The sequence below is a fragment of the Eleutherodactylus coqui genome, chromosome 1, assembly GCF_035609145.1.
Source record: "Eleutherodactylus coqui strain aEleCoq1 chromosome 1, aEleCoq1.hap1, whole genome shotgun sequence".
In the NCBI taxonomy this organism is placed as follows: domain Eukaryota; kingdom Metazoa; phylum Chordata; class Amphibia; order Anura; family Eleutherodactylidae; genus Eleutherodactylus; species Eleutherodactylus coqui.
The window spans coordinates 401,122,963-401,141,596 of record NC_089837.1 but is presented as its reverse complement, the minus strand read 5'-3'; the positions used below and the strand labels follow the sequence as shown (position 1 = coordinate 401,141,596).

Genomic DNA, 18,634 nt, shown 5'->3' with positions numbered 1-18,634 from the left:
AATGCAGGAAAAAACTGTGCAGCATGCAACACTAATTTTCCTAGTGAAATTAAACACTGGAGGTGTGAAAAGAGCCGTACTTTACAAAAAGAATTTATGGGTAGGAAAAGTTCTTCTCAGCCATCTTTGATGGACTGTTTAGTAGACGTTCTTACACTCACTAGTACAGCACTATCAAGACATCACACTGATGTTTTCATTTAGAGAGGTCTGTCATAGTGACTGGTTCTCTTCAATATATCACTGACCCACAATCCTATCAGGACTGATCTGTCAACAGCATCCTGCTAGTGGTATATAGGGAAGCAATCTGAGATTTCCTTCCATACCACTATAGGCCCATTTACATGCAACGATTTTCACTTAAAATTCGGTCAAATGACTGCAGATGAGCACTCATCGTTGCGTGTAAATGCTGACATCGTTCACTCTTCGACTGAATGAGGATTTTAAGCGGAGCCTAAAATCCATAATTCAGCTGGAGAGAAGATAATAGGGACCTCATATTGTGTTCTGCATGGGAGTCAGAGATTACATTGTATCCTGCCAATAGCTTGTGCGAGAACAATGGAGCTGTGTGCAGAGCTCAGACCACATGCTGAGCTCCGCAAACAGCTCAGAGAGGCACTTTTACATGCAAATGAAGCTCATAAAATGTTAATGGACATTAGTGTCCATTAACACTTTATGCAAAACGATCGCCAAAACTGTCACTCTTTCAATTGTTTACCTAATCACAAGATTTTATATTTGTTCCAAAATGTTACTTCACTAGTCAAATGCACACAAAATCGATATTAAATACCTCAAAATCTCTGCGCTTTTCATAGATGGGAATAATTAGTTTGTAAATATCTGCAATCAATTCATAACGCTCAGCTTTCCAAAGTCCATCAGCACATTGCTCGAGAAGTTCCATTAAAACATCCTGTAAGAAGAATTACAAATACTAAACATTATAGAATTAAAAGCGGATAGCACTGTTCAACTAAATCATGAACAAGCATTTGCCTCCATCCATCAGCGTATCAAAACTGATGAGCCATGTTGGGAAGCACCCAACACTAAAGAGGACAAGGTGCTCCAACAATCATTGTGGCCCCTCTGTTCTGATGATTAGTAAGGGTCTCATACGTTTGACCCCATCCATCAAATGTTGATGGCCTATAAGAACAATAAGTCATCAATGAAAATTTGAGATCTGTGGTTGGATACGGTCTGGTTCGAGCTCCACTACAACTTCATGGACAGTGTTTGGACAGGAATTACGGACACTACAGGAAGCACTAAACAAACCTGTGTTGCAACTGTACACTAAATCAGTGATTTTGTTTATTATCCTACCATGTTTTTAGTCAAATACTGTACTTAATATCTGGATGAACTATGAATTGTGTTAAACATTTACTAATTTATGTTTCTCGTGATTAAAGGTTATGTGCAAGCCCTGCAAAAAGTAGTCACTACTTTACAAGGTGCTGATAAAAAATACCCATACAACGCAAAAATATTTATCACCCTGAACCTGATTACAGGAAACATTGTGTCCCAGAAGAAAATAAGAGTATAGGTTTTCTTTCGAAACGCAACTCTTTAAAGTGGTATTGCCATCTCACAACATTACGGCTGAATGGAGTACCCATATCTATGGGGCAGACAGAATTACGGAAACATACCATCTGTCTATGCTAGGTTGCTTTTGTAACTCCTTTTCACTTCCATTAAAAGTTGCAGCATAGCATAAGAAGCTTGTCTGATTCCATAAAACCCAGCTGCCTCTTGCCTATAAGTGATAGCCAGCAGAAGGAGAGCGGGGGAGATCGTAAGCAATAGGAGGGTGATTTAATTTAACTGCTAAGACAGAATTTCAGTAAGTGGAGTTCTACCGTCACATTTTTGCTACAGTGTATCCCTAATGTTGCCTAAAAATTATGAATTAGATTCCTTATAAAATAGTTCTTACCAGCAGAGACAGCCATTGCCAGTACCCAAACAAATGTGGCATACAATAGTAGAATATGCCATTAGTGCGTATTGTAGCATCAATACCAGTGTTTCCTCTAGTTTGCACCCCTTTGGGTTAGTATTTGTCACCAAAGCTTCTGTAGTTTTACACGTAGCACTAGTCACTTGGCAGTCTAGAACGTGCCACCCTCACTTCTCTAGCTCAGTACTTCTGTAGTTAGGCCCTTATAGCATGATCTCCACAATAACATGGAAGATCTGCGTCACCAACTCTGGCATTGGGCCTCTTGCTTGTGAAAATGTGAAGCCACAGATGTGCTGGTATATTTATATTTATTTCCTCTCTTACTTTGAATATTCAAAGCAAGAGAGAAAAAAATATAATGTATGAGCAAAGATTATAAGTGATATCTGCATTTAATGTATAAGCATACCTCATTGAAATGAACATCCTGCATTCCAACATCTTCCATCATAGAAGCTTCCTCATCAATATTTGGAGTGATCACTCTAAAGGTTGAGCAGCCCTGTCTGAACATTCCTGGAAATATAGTAGATAAGCACAAAATCTTAGATTAACTTATTTAAGTAGAGTAGCCAAACTTCTAAGAGTTTTGAACTGTACTACCTATACGCAGCAACCAAAATGAATAGGCACTGTATGGTGGAACTGGCCTTTGGGCAACCGATTATTAGCTGGTTTCCAAAGAAATAGTATAATCACAGGGTGTCCTTTCGAAATGGTTCAACTTAAGTGGTCTGTGTAAAACATGCACAGGACAGGCAGACCAAGAAACTATTGTAGCTGCTCTCTCCTGTGGCTTATTAGAGGGTCCTGAATCACTGACTTCCTTCTATTAACTCAGAATGCACCAACAGTGCGCTTTAAGGGGGCTGTCAAGTATAAAAACAACAACAAAAAAAAAACCCACTTCTCATATACACTATAAGGGAATCTTGAGCTAATATAGGGCGGTCTTCTGTTAAGGATACTCAACTCTTGGCCAGAGGGCAGCACAGTTAGGGTGGCTTCACACGAGCGAGTGCGTACATATGTGCGCACCCCTGGACGCGCAAAAACACGTGTATATGCAGGTAAGCATTGTCTTCAATGGTCTTTAAATATAAGCTTTTCCCTGAAAAACAACAATTTTAGTGTAAAAAAAAAATTTATTTACCTGTCCGCGGCTGCCGTTTTCCCCGCGGGCATGAACAACACATCTGCCGCATGCAGCAGATGTTTCTTCATCCCCGCGGGGGAAAAGAATTCCCTGCTACACCTGCAACATTTGTGACAGATGCGGCAAAGGAATTCTAAATCCCTGCGGAGAATAAAGAATTCCCTACCGCAGCTGTCACACATGACAGCTGCGGTAGAGGATCCAGCTACCGGCATCCCGTAATTGTTTTTCAGGGAAGGGTTTTAAATATAAGCCCTTCCCTGAAAAACAAGGCAAAATAGTGTTAAAAAAAGGTAGAAAAAAACCCCATTCCTTCAGCTGCCGGGGCTCAGCCGCGTCCTCTGCGCTGTCCCCGGCTGAATGAATGACAGACGGGAGCTGCCTGTGATTGGCTGAGCGCCTTAGCCATTCAGAAGGAACTCTGTTAGTAGGCGGGGATTTTTAATTCCTGCCTGCTCAAAGAACTGCATAGAGAGGCGGGGACAGCGCTGAGGACGCAGCTGAGCCCCGGCAGCTGAAGGAAGGTATGTTTTTTTTATTTTTAACAGTACTATGCCTTGCTTTTCAGGGAAGGGCTTATATTTAACAATTACAGGATGCTGGCAGCTTGGTCCTCTACCGCAGCTGTCATCTGTGACAGCTGTGATAGAGACTCTTTATTCCCACAGGGATGAAGAATTCCTTTGCTGCATCTGTCACAGATGTGACAGGTGCAGCAAGGAATTCTTTTTCCCGTGGGGGACACAGCAGCGGCGGACAGGTAAATATATATATCTATATATTTTTTCTAACTCTAAAAATTGTTGTTTTTCAGGCAAGACCTTATATTTAAAGCTGTTCCCTGAAAAACAATTACGGGCTGCTGGCAGACCATTGTCTTCAATGGAGTCACTGGCAGTAGCCGTGGCTCCATTGAAGACAATGTGTGCATTCCCTATGGTGCACGCATGTCCTATCTTTGCAGGTACACGCCTGTAAAGCACGGACATGTGCACACACCATAGGGAATGCATCTGTTTTAACAGACGTGTGTTTTTGTGTGCGTATGCACGCACAAAAACGCGCTCGTGTAAAGCCACCCATACAAGAAGCATCTCTCTGGAGGACCTGCCCTGTATTACACAGACAACCTGGTTTGACAAACCCCATTCACTTACAGTGGAAAGTCTGCAGCGGAAGATAGACATGCTGCAATTTTATAAATTCTGCATCATGCTCCATTTGTTGAGGAAATACCTCTGACTATCCGCTGTGGAATTGACTCACTGCACTGCAATAAGCGGAATCTTCAATGAAAATCATCACCAAAATCTGCATGTAAATTTTGGTGCAAATTTTCTCGGCAATGTGTGATCATATTCTTAAGTGTAGCTATCAGTGCTGCAATACACTGACATGTGGAGCAGAAGCTGCAGCTCCAACTCCTGTGTAATGGCTGGCGCTTGTAACTGCAGGTACAGCTCTCATTAAAATCAAATGGGAGCTGCACCTGCAGTTACAAGTGCCGGCCACTACACAGGTGTTGGAGCTGCAGCTTCTTCTCCGTACCTCAGTGTGCAGTACTGCTGACTGTGGTCGCCCTATCGGCTGATCAGCAGGGGTTCCAAGTGCAGTTCCCAGATGATCAACTATTGATGACCTATCTTGAGGATAAATAATCAATGGTATTTTCCTGGAAACCCCCTTTAAGCTAAAATGAATGCAGGTGCTGCTGAAATGGAGATGAAAAGCCACATTAGAGAAATGTAAGTGAATAAAGAGAAAACGGATGTACAAGGACTGAGATCAGCGTGCAGCCTTCTGCAATTTATTAGGAACACTTTATTGCTGTTTACTGGAAGAAGCCAAATGATACTGTAAATGTAGAATGATAAGACTGAATGGCACTTATTACTGATAGCACGCTCACCTTTCCTCATGAGGTATTCGGCTACCAGAGCGGCCACGTGTACATAGCACATTGCTGCCTGCAAGACAAGAAAACAGACCATTAGGCGTGCTTCTCTTATTCTCTTATCCACGGGTGATCTAGCTGCGCTCCTCCAATCTAGAGAACAGTTTAGCTTTCCCAGTTGGGAGCTGAATATAGTATTGAAACTGCCATTAAGTATACCACTAGGCTAGCATAAAGACGTATGTATTTATGACTCCTTCATCCATCTTCAAACTAAATAAATTAACATATTTTGCACTTCATAAGACACCCCCCACCCCCCCACACAATGGGAGGAAAAAGTAGAGCATCTTATCAAGTGAACGTGCCGAAATTTAAGCTGGCCAGCATGCTCGCTCCATAGCAGGAGAGGAGAATGGTTCTCTTTCTCCTCTCCTCCCGGTGTTCACCACCACTGCTGATTGGTGCTGAGCACCGGTGAGAAGTGCTGCTGCTCCGTCTCCACCAATCAGCTTACTCCCTTCCTAGCACCATACAAGAGCCTTGCTGTTACAGCGCTCTGCTGCTATGGAGGAGAAAAGCAAGGAGTTAAAGTGGTCCTCCGTATTAACATATTAAATTGGCGTGCCATAAATGTGATTTATGCCGAGAAAGAACGCCGTGAGGTCTGAAAGCTCGCTATAACATCATGTATTTTTGTTAGCCAATAAAAGGTATCATATCTACAAGATTACTTGGTTTCTCTTGCTGGAAATAATCAACAAGTGTTATTTGTACTTTCTGCTTTAAACACTTGATTTAAAGCAACCCTCCAGTTTCAGGACAAAACTCTGTCCTAGGACCAGAGTGTGGAGGAGGTATATTTACCTGCACTTGACTGCAACATGGCTATGGAGCTCTATGCACTATGATAGAAGTTTCTCCCATTTTGCCTCCTTTGCACGGAGCTTCCTACCTTAGAGGTTGGCTAGAGTGCCTGGGTTGGGCTGTCAGAGCTGTGGCACCACTTGTGAGTTGTTGGACAGAGCGGTGTGTAGGTGTGCGCCAGAGCTCAGAATCCAAGATGGCACCAGCTCCCTGTACTGGCTGCATCCTCTGGGAAAAGTGGAGAGCTGGTCCTTCTGTGGCCCGCCACACAAAATCATGTGGCGGGACAGATTCCGCCCAGGGGCCTTGAGTTTGACACACACAGACCAGACTAAGCACTGCTACGGGATTGGCCAGTTCTGTTAATATGAGCATTGCTGAGCAATCAGAGAGCAAGCAAAGAGTATTGGTAGTCTAACACTACCAATTCACTATGGGATATTAGGTAGTCTAAAGATGGAAGCACACATCCTGGTTGCTCCAAAAAAACAGGACAGGAACTGGCATAAGAGAGGAGCGGAGAGGGAAGATCAAGTGCAGCTAATATACCACCCCGTTGGCTCGAGGACATCATTTTGTGCTAAAACCAGAGAGTCTCATTAATAACCACAATCATTTACAGCTATGTGCTGCTATGAACATTTTTTTTTCTTCCTTTAAGTTTGTTGCTGATTTTGCCTATAATGAAAACTATGTCATTAAGTCATAAAAGACAGAAATGGGTGGAAAGCTTACTACCTCTGACAAGTCTCCATGCTTGACATGAATCCTGGCCATGCTGTCCAGCCAAGTTTTCCTCAGCTCTGGGGTGCTAGCGTATGACTTGGCCAGGCTGTACTGAAGGTCAACAAGCATTTCTGGATCATTCTCATGCTCCTTCATTTGGGCGGTGGCCATAAGTACTGTGCGGATTCTTTTAGTCAGATCTTTCACATCAGATGAGAAAGTTGTATGCTGGAAAACAGACAGTAAAAAATACAATTTCATAAACCTCAATGGTTTCAGAATACAATATTTTCAACATAAGATTGTCTTTTCAGTAACATTGTAACTTGAAAGCAGATACAAGATATATTGCCACAGAAGCCAGAATCTGGTAGTGTCTCTACAATACAGCATGGTACTATATGTTCTTGTACTGCTGTTTACCTGTGCCAGGATAAGCTAAGGTTTGGACACCAGGTGAGGGTGGCTCAGCTTCACCTTTCCGATGTAGTGTGTACTGTACAGGGTTCTGAAGAAGCTCCTGCGCTCATCATAGTAAGTGATTTACATCTTCTAGCAGCCCTTTCTGACTTTGATATAACATAGTAATACAGTATGTTAGGCCAAAAAAAAAAAAATACATAGTTCCATAGTCTCACTGCTCTTACAGTAAAGAACCGGCTTCTATGTCGGTGTAGAAACCTTCTTTCCTGTAGACATAGAGAGTGCGCCCTCTTATTACATTCACAGTCCTGGGTATAAATAGATCATGGGAGAGATCTCTGTATTGTCCTCTGATATATTATACATAATTATTAGTTCGCCCCTTAGCCGTCTTTTTTCTAAACTAAATGATCCCAATTTTGATAACCTCTCTGGGTATTGTAGTCCGCCCATTCCATTTATTACTTTAGTTGTCTGCCTTTGTACATGATCAAGAACTGATACTGTATGTCCTTGAGTACCGGTGCCCAGAACTGTACACAATATTCCATGTGTGGTCTGACCAGTGATTTGCAAAGAGGAAGAACAATGTTCTGGTTATGTGCCCCTAGACCTCTTCTAATACACCTCATGATCCTATTTGCCTAGACAGCAGCTGCCTGACACTGGTTGCTCCAGTTAAGCTTACAGTTACCTAAAATCCCCAAGTCCCTTTCCATGTCAGTGCTACCCAGTGGTTTCCCATTTAGTGCATAATGGTGACATGTATTTCCCCTAACCTTATTTTTATCAATGTTAAACTTCATTTGCCACTTTTCTGGCAAAGCCCCAACCTATCCATATCTATTTGCAACTGTATTCTGTCTTGGCTTTTGTTAATTACTTTACATAGTTTTGTAGCATCTGCAAATATTGATATTTTACTGTGCAATCATTCTACTAGGTCATTAATAAATATCTGGATACTATGTATTGACATTCTCTATTAGCGCTGATCCGCACTGTAAATGATGTGCCATATAATCTACGGAAAATTTTCTTCTCATTAATTATATAACATTATTCCTCTCATATAGATTTCTCTGATGTTCCAATATGAGAGATATTATATGCATATACAAAAAAATGTTGGCACACATAAGATTTCCTTATATATACATAATATTAATTCTATTCAAAAAACAACCTTATTTTCATTGACTCCACATTTTCCCATAGTTCTTATATTCATGTATATCTGTCAGGTATTGCACCTTATTATATGAACTAGCACTGCATATACTACTGAATACAGCCCGGTGGTGCCGGGTCTTTTGAAATTTCCTGTTTACAAGAGAGTTGGTAAAAGCTAAATAAAGCAGATGTACGGAGGTTACTTCCCATCTGCTCAATACAAACTAAAATGGAATAGGCTGTCTTCATACATATCAAATGCAATGACAGAACAGCAGAAAAGTGCAGTGATAAAGCAGCTCCCAGTATATTTACCGCCAATGTACTATAAATGGAGAGCAAGATACAATATGTGCTATAGTTGCGTAAACGATCTGTAATGGCACATTTATAGGCACAGTTACATTAAACTAATAAAATGCAATAAACTAGTAAATTTAACAGTTGTAGTAATTGGTCCCAGCCAATACTGGAATATGGCTAGTGAGCTCTTCCCATTGGCCATAACCATAATTGCATTTGTTTTTTATGTCCGTAACAATTTTTTTTCTACTAACGTACCATTATAACAATCATTCAGATTTACTTTTTTACCTTCCATGATCCACTGACCTTAATAAGCCGGTCACTGTTTGCACAGTTGTTGATTATTGAGAGGGATTGCTGGAATCTTGTACCTCCTATTCCAACCACATCTGCTATTAATTGGCTGACCGATATGATCACCTGTAGAAAGCAGATATGAAATAAATCAACGATTGTGAAATTTAGGGTGCAACTAAAATAAATGTAATGGGTTGTCTGTGGAGAAGAAAAAATGTACAGAAAGCTGTTCAGCGCTGTATAAAACAAAGTGCCACACTCATCTCACCTGATCCCCGGTAGTACTCCTCTTCCAGCTTCAACAATGATATCCCGCCACAGGGACGTGTGATTGCGGCAGCCAATTACCAGCTGTTTGTAACTCCAGATCAGTCGGTAATTGGCTGCAGTGGTTAACCGACTACCCTTTTACCACCCACACTTCGTTTTTTGCAATTTGGGATCAAATACGGTCTCCTATAGGAGTAATGATTACAACAAAATTGATGAATCATCACGATCATCATGCTGTAGGACAAGACGTCAATACTGCATCTTGTGTCATTGCGCCCAGCCTTACTTAACTGCCATATAGGCAAAAGCCAGTATCCAACCTAGGGGTTCTTAAAATGGTTCTCATGGATGTTTTTATAACACAACCACTTATGGGTTTTACATGAATGAAGTATAAGGCTATGTTCCTAAAAAGCAAATCCATTGCGGTTTTTGTTGCGGATTTAGTTGCAGAAATAAAATAAAATAAATCCTAGTATTTGTAAAAGCGCCAACTTATTCTGCAGCGCTTTCAGGTAATTATTACTTATTACCCCCCCACCAAGCTGGGTTCTCATTTTACCGACCTCGGAAGGATGGAAGGCTGAGTCAACCTTGAGCCGCCTACCTGAATCATGCGGGGATCAAACTTGCAACCTTCAGATCCTAGGCGAGAGCTTACACTCTGCGCCACACGATACTGCCTATGGATCCACGAAGTGGATCTGTGACAGGTTTCATCCTTTGCATAACAGAGTCAAACCCGTGGTAATAATCCACTGCATAAATTGACACGACATGCATTTAAAACCTCCACCGCATGTCAATTTCCAAAATTTTTTCCCACTATGCTGCTACTGCAAATTCTGCACATTTTGCATGCTCAATTTAACATAGAATATCGGCAGGTGTCAGATATGTTGCAACTGCAAAATGAACATTAAAATAAAGCTTTAAACTACTAAGCGACTGTTTTATTGTAAGGTATACAATTATTCAACCTCCACCCCATTTTTTGGCAGCCAGTTATAACCCAGGAAGGGCAGCCAGGATACCTTGACACATATCAGATGCGAATACAAGATGCTTCTTCATGCCTGATCTTGTTACCTGTATTGTAAAACGTGTAATAAAACGGATAAAAGATAGAATGCTTCTGGACCAAGTCACATGTATATGTCCAAATGAACAATAAGGAGAGCTCAACAAGGACCACACACGTCACACTTTAATCACCTGTAGATGAGTCCTGACAAAAGATTTCTTTCCAGTGTAGTCAAAGTTATTTCTCATTAGGAAATAGAGGAGCTGCGAGGAGTCGGTTCGGATGGAGCTTAGCTTGGAATTACAGCATTTAAGGATTTCATAGCACAAGGCAGCACACATATCTGCTCTTCCTTCATAAAAAGTTGATGGGAACTGAGAAAGAAAAAAACAAAAAATTTTTTTTTTTTAGAATAGAGGATTTATCCATAATTATAGGTTTAAACACATAAAGCACACAAGGGTAGGTTCACACTAGGGCTGTGAGTTTCCGATGGTCAGATCCGTCCTAGGAGCTGAACAAGGGGAACACCAAAAGCACTAGACTAAGCATATGATGGACCAGAAAAGTACCAGTTGGACCCCATTCGCTACAATACTGTGCTATTATGTCCAGGACTTTATGCCGGATCTGTGTCAGAGGCTATGAATGAAGCCTTCAGCATAGAGGTGTACAAAGCCTTAGGAATTGTGTAAGCCCCAGACACTGCAGTCAAGCTGTAACAGATCATCTCATATATATTTTTACTTTATTTCAGAGACATTTCTTTAACCTAGAATGTAATAATCCAGAACATATTTGATAATTCTGGACATGTGGAGCACTGAACTCAAATATGTGGAATTTTCCAAAAACAAAACAGGAAAAGGAGTACAAATATGGAAATTGCAATAATTGAAGAATAAGTTACAGTAGTGCTAAAATAAACACTCCTGAAAGGTTTTGTGCCCATACAAGTTTTATGCATGTGTTTTTACAACTGTCCAATGATTTTGCACCCAATCAAGTTTCAATGACAACAAATTAAAGGAATTTTGCTCTATAAGAAAAATGTAGTATGGGCACAAGTTCATTTAAACAGTGACCGTTGGGTCATAAAAAAAGAACTGTCAACTGAAGCCAACACCTAAAATGGTTAGTTTATTACACCATACCCTATCTTACTGACCTTATATATTAATGACCTCAGTGCAGTGAAGACATTTTTAAGTGTAGTTTCAGACTGATTTTTCTGAAGAAAGCATAGATACACATCAAACACCTTCTTCATCAAGGGATTGTGGCCATGATCGGCAATGAGTTGGTTCTGGAGAAACAAAAACACCATAAGACATGTTACTGTGCTGTAAGTGGTAATTATTCCAGTTGAGTTGTATTGCAAGACATTTAAGGTGGGTATCAGTTAGGGCTTCTGCCTTCTGTCTACGTCTACAAGGAGGAGTACACTGAAACAGACTACAGGCGAGAACGTACTTGGGGAACACCCATATTTTCTGTTAGGCTAGGTGCGCACAAGTTGTAAGTACAAGTTGCAATTGAATGCCTCAGGCAGCACACAGACACCAGTTTGTGCACTGTCCGATATTCACAGACACAATACATTGGCATGTCCCCTTTTTTTATCTGTGAAACTGGCAGAAATGGGACATGCCATAAGATTGCCATCTGTCTTTTTTTTAAAAGTCCATGTGCATAGCCTCTTAGACCTATAATGGGGCCGTGGGCTGTCCAAAGATCCCTGGGGCAGTGTGCGGCCCCAAATACATTAGAGTGCCTGAGGCCTTATTTGCATACATAAATGAAGTGGTGTTTAAACAGATATCTCACATTATACAATCAATGTTGAAGCGGTTGTCCTCTCTCTACTTTTTAGAAGGGCTTCTTGACAATGAGCTATCAATGTGTTCCCTGCTGAGACCCCACTGATCAGCTGCCATCTGTTAAGAAACCTGGTACTAAGGATGTATTTACACAGGCGATTTTAACATACAATTTCTCTGTCACGTGAGGTGCAAAGAAATTGCATGTGGAAAGAACACACCTTAACCCCTTGAGTGGCGGGTTTCCTACCACCCTGTCGTGCCCACCAGCGCAGGTTTTTTAAATGGTCTAATCATTTAATTTCAACTAATTTTGCAGTCGCGTTGCAAGAGCCATAACTTTTTCACTTTTCCATTGACATGGGCATATGAGGGCTTGTTTTTTGCGAGACAAGTTGTACTTTTTGATATCATCATTTTTGGGTATATATAATGTATTGCATAATTTTTGTAAAAAAAAATTTGTAGAGAGATTGGGGGGGAAAAAAAATTCTGCCATTTGGTTTTTTGGATTTCATTTTTACGGTGTTCAACATGCAGAATAAATAATGTGATATTATTCTCTGAGTCACACGATTCCGGCGATACAAAGTTTATACAGTTTTTATGTTTTGCTATTTTTGTACATTTAAAACATTTTTTTTCTTAAAGGCTCGCTTTTGTGTCGCCACATTCCAGGAGCCGTATTAATTTTATTTTTCCATTGCCAGAGCTCTAGAAGGCCTTGTTTTTTGCGGGATGAACTCTGGTCTTCATTTATCTAATTTTGTGGAACATGTCAAATTTTGATCGCTTTTTATTCCATTTTTTCTAGTGGCAAGATTAATAAAATCTGTAATTCCGACATGTTTTTTTATTTTTATTTTTCACTGCGATCTCTGAGCAGTATAACTAATACCTTAAAGTAATTCTACAGGCCAGTACGATTACGCCAATACCAAATTGTAATAGGTTTTTTATTTTTCATGACTTTTTCACACTTAAAAAAAAAAAAAAAAAAAAAAGGAATAAAAGTTTAAATTGCCCTCCTTTTGCCATATCTATAATTAAAAAAATCTAAATCCTAAAATAAAAATACATATTTGGTATCGCCGCATCCGTAAAAGTCCGATCTATCAAAGTAGTGCATTATTTACCCCGCACGGTGAACGTTGTCTAAAAACAAAATAAAGAACGCCACAAATGCACTTTTTCAATCACTCTGTTTCCCAGAAAAAATGCAATAAAAAGCGAACAAAAAGTCATATGTATTCCGAATTAGCACTAACGTAAACTACAGGACATCTCGCAAAAAATGAGCCCTTGCTCAAGTCTCTCGATGGAAAAATAAAAAAGTTATTGCGCGCAGAAGATAGAGCAGAAAATAATTTTAAAAAACACAAGTACTACAGCAAAAAAAACCTACAAGTTTGGTATCGTAGTAATCGTATTGACCCATAGAATAAAGTTATCATGTCATTTTTGTTGCAGTTTGTGCGCCGTAGAAACAAGACGCACTGAAAGATGGTGGAATGTCTTTTTTCTTTCATTTTACTCCGCATAGAATTTTGTAAAAGTTTTTCAGAACATCATATGGTACTTTAAATATCATCATTGAAAAATACAACTCGTTCCGCAAAAAACAAGCCCTCATACAGCAACGTCGATGGATAAATAAAGGAGTTATGATTTTTTAGACGGGTAGAGGAAAAAAAGAAATGGGGAAAAAAGAAAAAAGGGGCCATGTCATTAAGGGGTTAAATAATGTACTAACTCCCTTCTCTGTGTCATTAGGATGCTGGGATACCACATGTGTAATTTTATTTTTAATTTTTTACAAAGCAAAAGGGAGACAAGTGTTTTTCTTTAATTTTTTTTTGTCCCTTTAGGGGACTTCCACAGTGACCCATCAGGACCCCCTGATCACGTTCCGGGTCCGATGGTGACAGCCCTTTACATGCTGCAGTCACAGACTGCCGCATGTAAAGGGTTAACACAGCAGAGATCAGAGGTTTTCTCTGATCTCTGCTGTAAGAGCTGGTGCCTGGCTGTCCTCTGAGAGTCAAGCACCAGCTCTCCCTGCCACAGAGACCAACGGCTTGCTTCTGACGAGCCGATGGTCTCTATGGCAACCTGTAAACAAACCAGTGCAGGGGTTTGAAATGAAAAGCGGGAGATTGCCGGCAGATTGGCAATATCTTCCGGCTTCTGTTTTCTGGTTCTCTTGCACTGGTTCTCTGTGTGGGTCTCTGTGCAGGCAGAGCACAATCCCACAGCTTGTGGCATTGTGCTCTGCAGCTCCCATAATGATACATAGCCCGGAAATCTTCCGGGCTATATCCCTATTGGCAGTGGAGCTCGTCCCGGAAAATTTCCGGGCGTGCCACTCAAGGGGTTAAATGGGTTAATTTACATGGGCAGTTTTTCTCTCGGACCAAGAGTGCGATACAGAAAAATCACAGGATGTCCTATTTTTGGGTGATTTTGTTCACGAATTACGCATTCTTTTCTATGGTACCCAAAATAAAATTGCCTAGTACTGGACATGTAAAAGAGTTTCAGGCGACTGCGATTTTTCTGTTTTTGCCATTGAAAGAACATGCAATTTTCATGTACATGAAAATCGTAATGCGGTGATGCATTTTGCGAGAAAAACGCATCGCAGATGCAGGAAAAGTCACAGGTTTAGGAATGTAATATTGGTCCGAGTTTCTTGAACAGATATCGCACTCGCCTGTGTAAATGCACCCTAAAGGCTCCTTCACATGGGCATATTCTGTTTCAGCCTGCGAAATGAGGTGTTTTCACGGACTGAAACTGCGTATTCCCTGTGTATAGCCATTTCTGTGGTATAGGAAAATGTTATCAAAATAGTCAACCCCTCGGAAACATCAGTATTCAGGATCACACCAGAAATGCTGCACTAAAAGCTGAAAATAGGTACATATAAAATTACTAGTATGCCAATCTATATATATAAAATTGAATGTATGTGTGTGTGTCTGTCTGCGTGTCTGTCTGTCCTTTATGCGCTACTACACCATTCATCCGATCGCCATGAAACTTTGGGAAGTTGTTGAGTACACTCCTGGGAAGATTATAGGCATAGTACATTTATGCTACGATAAATGGCGCGCGTGCGAGCGTCGTCGACAGTTACGCCCCCCCCCCACACATAGATCGTTCGATTTCCATCATTGCCACTAATTCTCTCCCTTCCCGATGTTGTAAAAACATGAAATTTGGCACGAGCATTGATTATGTCATAAATAGGAAAAGGTAATGGGTCCCAACTCGATTATTCAATTCTATGCGCCAAAGAATTAGCGTCCAAATTTTACGTACGGAATCAAATTTTCTCACTTCCCAATGTCATAGAAACTTAAATTTGGCACGAGCATTGATTATGTCATAAATAGGAAAAGTTATTGGGTCCCAACTCGATTATTCAATTCTAAGCGCCAAAGAATTAGCGTCCAAATTTTACGTACGGAATCTAATTTTCTCGCTTCCCAATGTCATAGAAACTTGAAATTTGGCATGGGGATTGATTATGTCATAAATAGGAAACGCTAATGGGTCCCAACTCGATTATTCAATTCTATGCGCCAAAGAATTAGCATCCAAATTTTACGTACGGAATCTACTTTTCTCACATAGAAACTTGAAATTTGGCACGGCCATTGAATATGTCTCAATTATTCAATTCTATGCGCAAAAGAATTAGCGTCCAAATTTTACGTACGGAATCTAATTATCTCACTTCCTGATATATATAAATGAATGTCTGTCTGTCTGTCCTTTATGCATTACTACACCATTCATCCAATTGCCATGAGACTTTGGGAAGTTGCTGAGTACACTCCTGGGAAGATTACTGGCATAGTACACCTATCCTGCGAGCATCGTCGACAGTTATGCCCCCCAGACAAAGATCGTTTGATTTCCATCTCAAGCACGAAAGCAAAAGGCATTACGAGCAACGGGATGCGTGTTCAACCAGAAAATGATGCATCCGCTGAACGTTTCGCAAGACAATTGCTGGATATTGAGAATGCTGAGGTTGCATGAAAGCTGTGCTGTGATTGGTTGCTATATATTATACCGCTGAGGTAACATGAAAGCTGTCCTGTGATTGGTGGCTACTTCTTATACTACTGAGGTTGCATGAAAGCTGTGCTGCGATTCGTTGTTATATATTATACCACTGAGGTAACATGAAAGCTGCGCTGTGATTCGTTGTTATATATTATACCACTGAGGTAACATGAAAGCTGCGCTGTGATTGGTTGCTATTTCTTATACTGCTGAGGTAACATGAAAGCTGTGCTGTGATTGGTTGCTATATATAATACCGCAGAGGTAAAATGAATGCTGCGCTGTGATTGGTTGCTCTTTTTTATATTGCTGAGGCAGAATAAAAGTTGCGCTGTGATTGGTTGTTATTTCTCTTACTGCTGAGGTAACATGAAAGCTGCGCTGTGATTGGTTGTTATATTTTATACTGCTACGGTAACATAAAAGCTGCGCTGTGATTGGGTGTTATATATTATAAAGCTGAGGTAACATGTAAGCTGCGCTGCGATTGGTTGTTATAGATTATACCACTGAGGTAAAACGAAAGCTGTGCTGTGATTGGTTACTATTTCTTATACTGCTGAGGTAACATGAAAGCTGTGCTGTGATTGGTTGCTATATATTATACTGCTGAGGTAACATGTAAGCTGCGCTGTGATTGGTTGTTATCTAGATATATAAAAACGAACGTATGTATGTATGTCTGTCGTCGCAGCAACGCGCGACGAGTAAGCTAGTCTATATATATAAAATTGAATGTATGTCTGTCTGTCTGTGTGTCTGTCTGTTTGTCCTTTATGCGCTACACCACCATTCATCCGATCGCCATGAAACTTTGGGAAGTTGTTAAGTACACTCCTGGGAAGATTATAGGTGTAGTGCATTTATGCTATGATAAATGGCGCGCGTGCGAGCGTCGTCGACAGTTATGCCCCCCCCCCACGTAGATCGTTCGATTTCCATCATTGCCACTAATTCTCTCACTTCCCGATATCGTAGAAACATGAAATTTGGCACGAGCACTGATTATGTCATAAATAGGAAAAATTAATGGGTCCCGACTCGATTATTCAATTTTAAGCACCAAAGAATTAGCGTTCAAATTTTACATACGGAATCTAATTTTCTCGCTTCCCAATGTCATAGAAACTTGAAATTTGCCACGAGCATTGATTATGTCATAAATAGGAAAAGTGAATGGGTCCAAACTCGATTATTCAATTCTAAGCGCCAAAAAATTAGCGTCCAAATTTTACGTACGGACTCTAATTCTCTCACCTCCCAATGTCATAGAAACTTGAAATTTGGCACGAGCATTGATTATGTCATAAATAGGAAAAGTTAATGCATCCCAACTCGATCAATTTTAAGCGCCAAAGAATTAGCGTCCAAATTTTACGTACGGAATCTAATTCTCTCACTTCCCAATGTAATAGAAACGTGAAATTTGGCACGAACATTGATTATGTCATAAATAGGTAAAGTTAATGGGTCCCAACTCGATTATTCAATTCTAAGCACCAAAGAATTTGCGTCCAAATTTTACGTATGGAATCTAATTTTCTCACTTCCCAATGTCATAGAAACTTGAAATTTGGCACGAGCATTGATTATGTCATAAATAGGAAAAGTTAATAGGTCCCAACTCGATTATTCAATTCTAAGAACAAAATAATTAGCGTCCAAATTTTACGTACGGAATCTAATTCTCTCACTTCCTGATGTCATCTATATATATAAAAAGGAATGTATGTCTTTCTATCCTTTTTGCGCTACTACACCATTCATCTAATCGCCATGAAACTTTGGGAAGTTGTTGAGTACACTCCTGGTAAGATTACTGGCATAGTACACCTATCCTGCGAGCATCGTCGACAGTTATGCCCCCCAGACAAAGATCGTTTGATTTCCATCTCAAGCACAAAAGCAAAAGGCATTACGAGCAACGGGATGCGTGTTCAACTACAAAATGATGCATCCGCCGAACGTTTCGCAAGACAATAGCTGGATATTGAGAATGCTGAGGTAAAATGAAAGCTGTGCTGTGATTGGTTGCTATATATTATACTGCTGAGGTAACATGAAAGCTGCTGTGCTGTGATTGGTTGTTATATATTATACCGCTGAGGTAACTTGAAAGCTGTACTGTGATTGGTTGTTATCTAGATATATAAAAACGAATGTATGTATGTATGTATGTCTTCGCAGCAACGCGCGACGGGTGCGCTAGTATATAATAAAAATGGTAATTATGTAACTTGTATGTGGAAACTTGGAATATTGCTAGAATATCAGAGTAGCCTAAAAATCAAGGCAGGAGGACTTGCTCCAACATGACAGATCAGATGAAAAGAGAAGGAGATATGCAGTAGCATCATGCAATCACCTTGTTAGGGAACTTTAATATATTTTACTACCTACTACTTATTTTCTTATGTATGGATATAGTTATTTATTTTTACTCATTTCTATAGCACCTACATAGTCCATAGTGCTGTACACAAATTGCCAGCATTGGCCCTGTCCCCACTGAGGATCATAATCTAAAATTACATCTATAAGTAGTTTTTTGGAACGAGAGAAGAAACTGGAGTATCAGGAGTAAACCCATGCAAACACAAGGAGAACA

The 18,634-nt window shown here is 40.2% G+C and overlaps 1 protein-coding gene across 1 annotated transcript in view; it reads right to left on the bottom strand.

Moving 5' to 3' along the window:
* The window catches only part of DOCK9 (dedicator of cytokinesis 9), a 165,349-nt gene that overhangs the window by 21,521 nt on the left and 125,194 nt on the right, over positions 1-18,634 (bottom strand). Inside the window, exons 41-47 of the mRNA XM_066588817.1 lie at positions 11,298-11,435; positions 10,321-10,503; positions 8,842-8,955; positions 6,646-6,861; positions 5,056-5,113; positions 2,400-2,506; positions 806-928 (exon numbers count right to left, since the gene is read on the bottom strand). Coding sequence (XP_066444914.1) covers positions 806-928; positions 2,400-2,506; positions 5,056-5,113; positions 6,646-6,861; positions 8,842-8,955; positions 10,321-10,503; positions 11,298-11,435 — 939 coding nt within the window. The remainder of the gene's footprint in view (positions 1-805; positions 929-2,399; positions 2,507-5,055; positions 5,114-6,645; positions 6,862-8,841; positions 8,956-10,320; positions 10,504-11,297; positions 11,436-18,634) is intronic.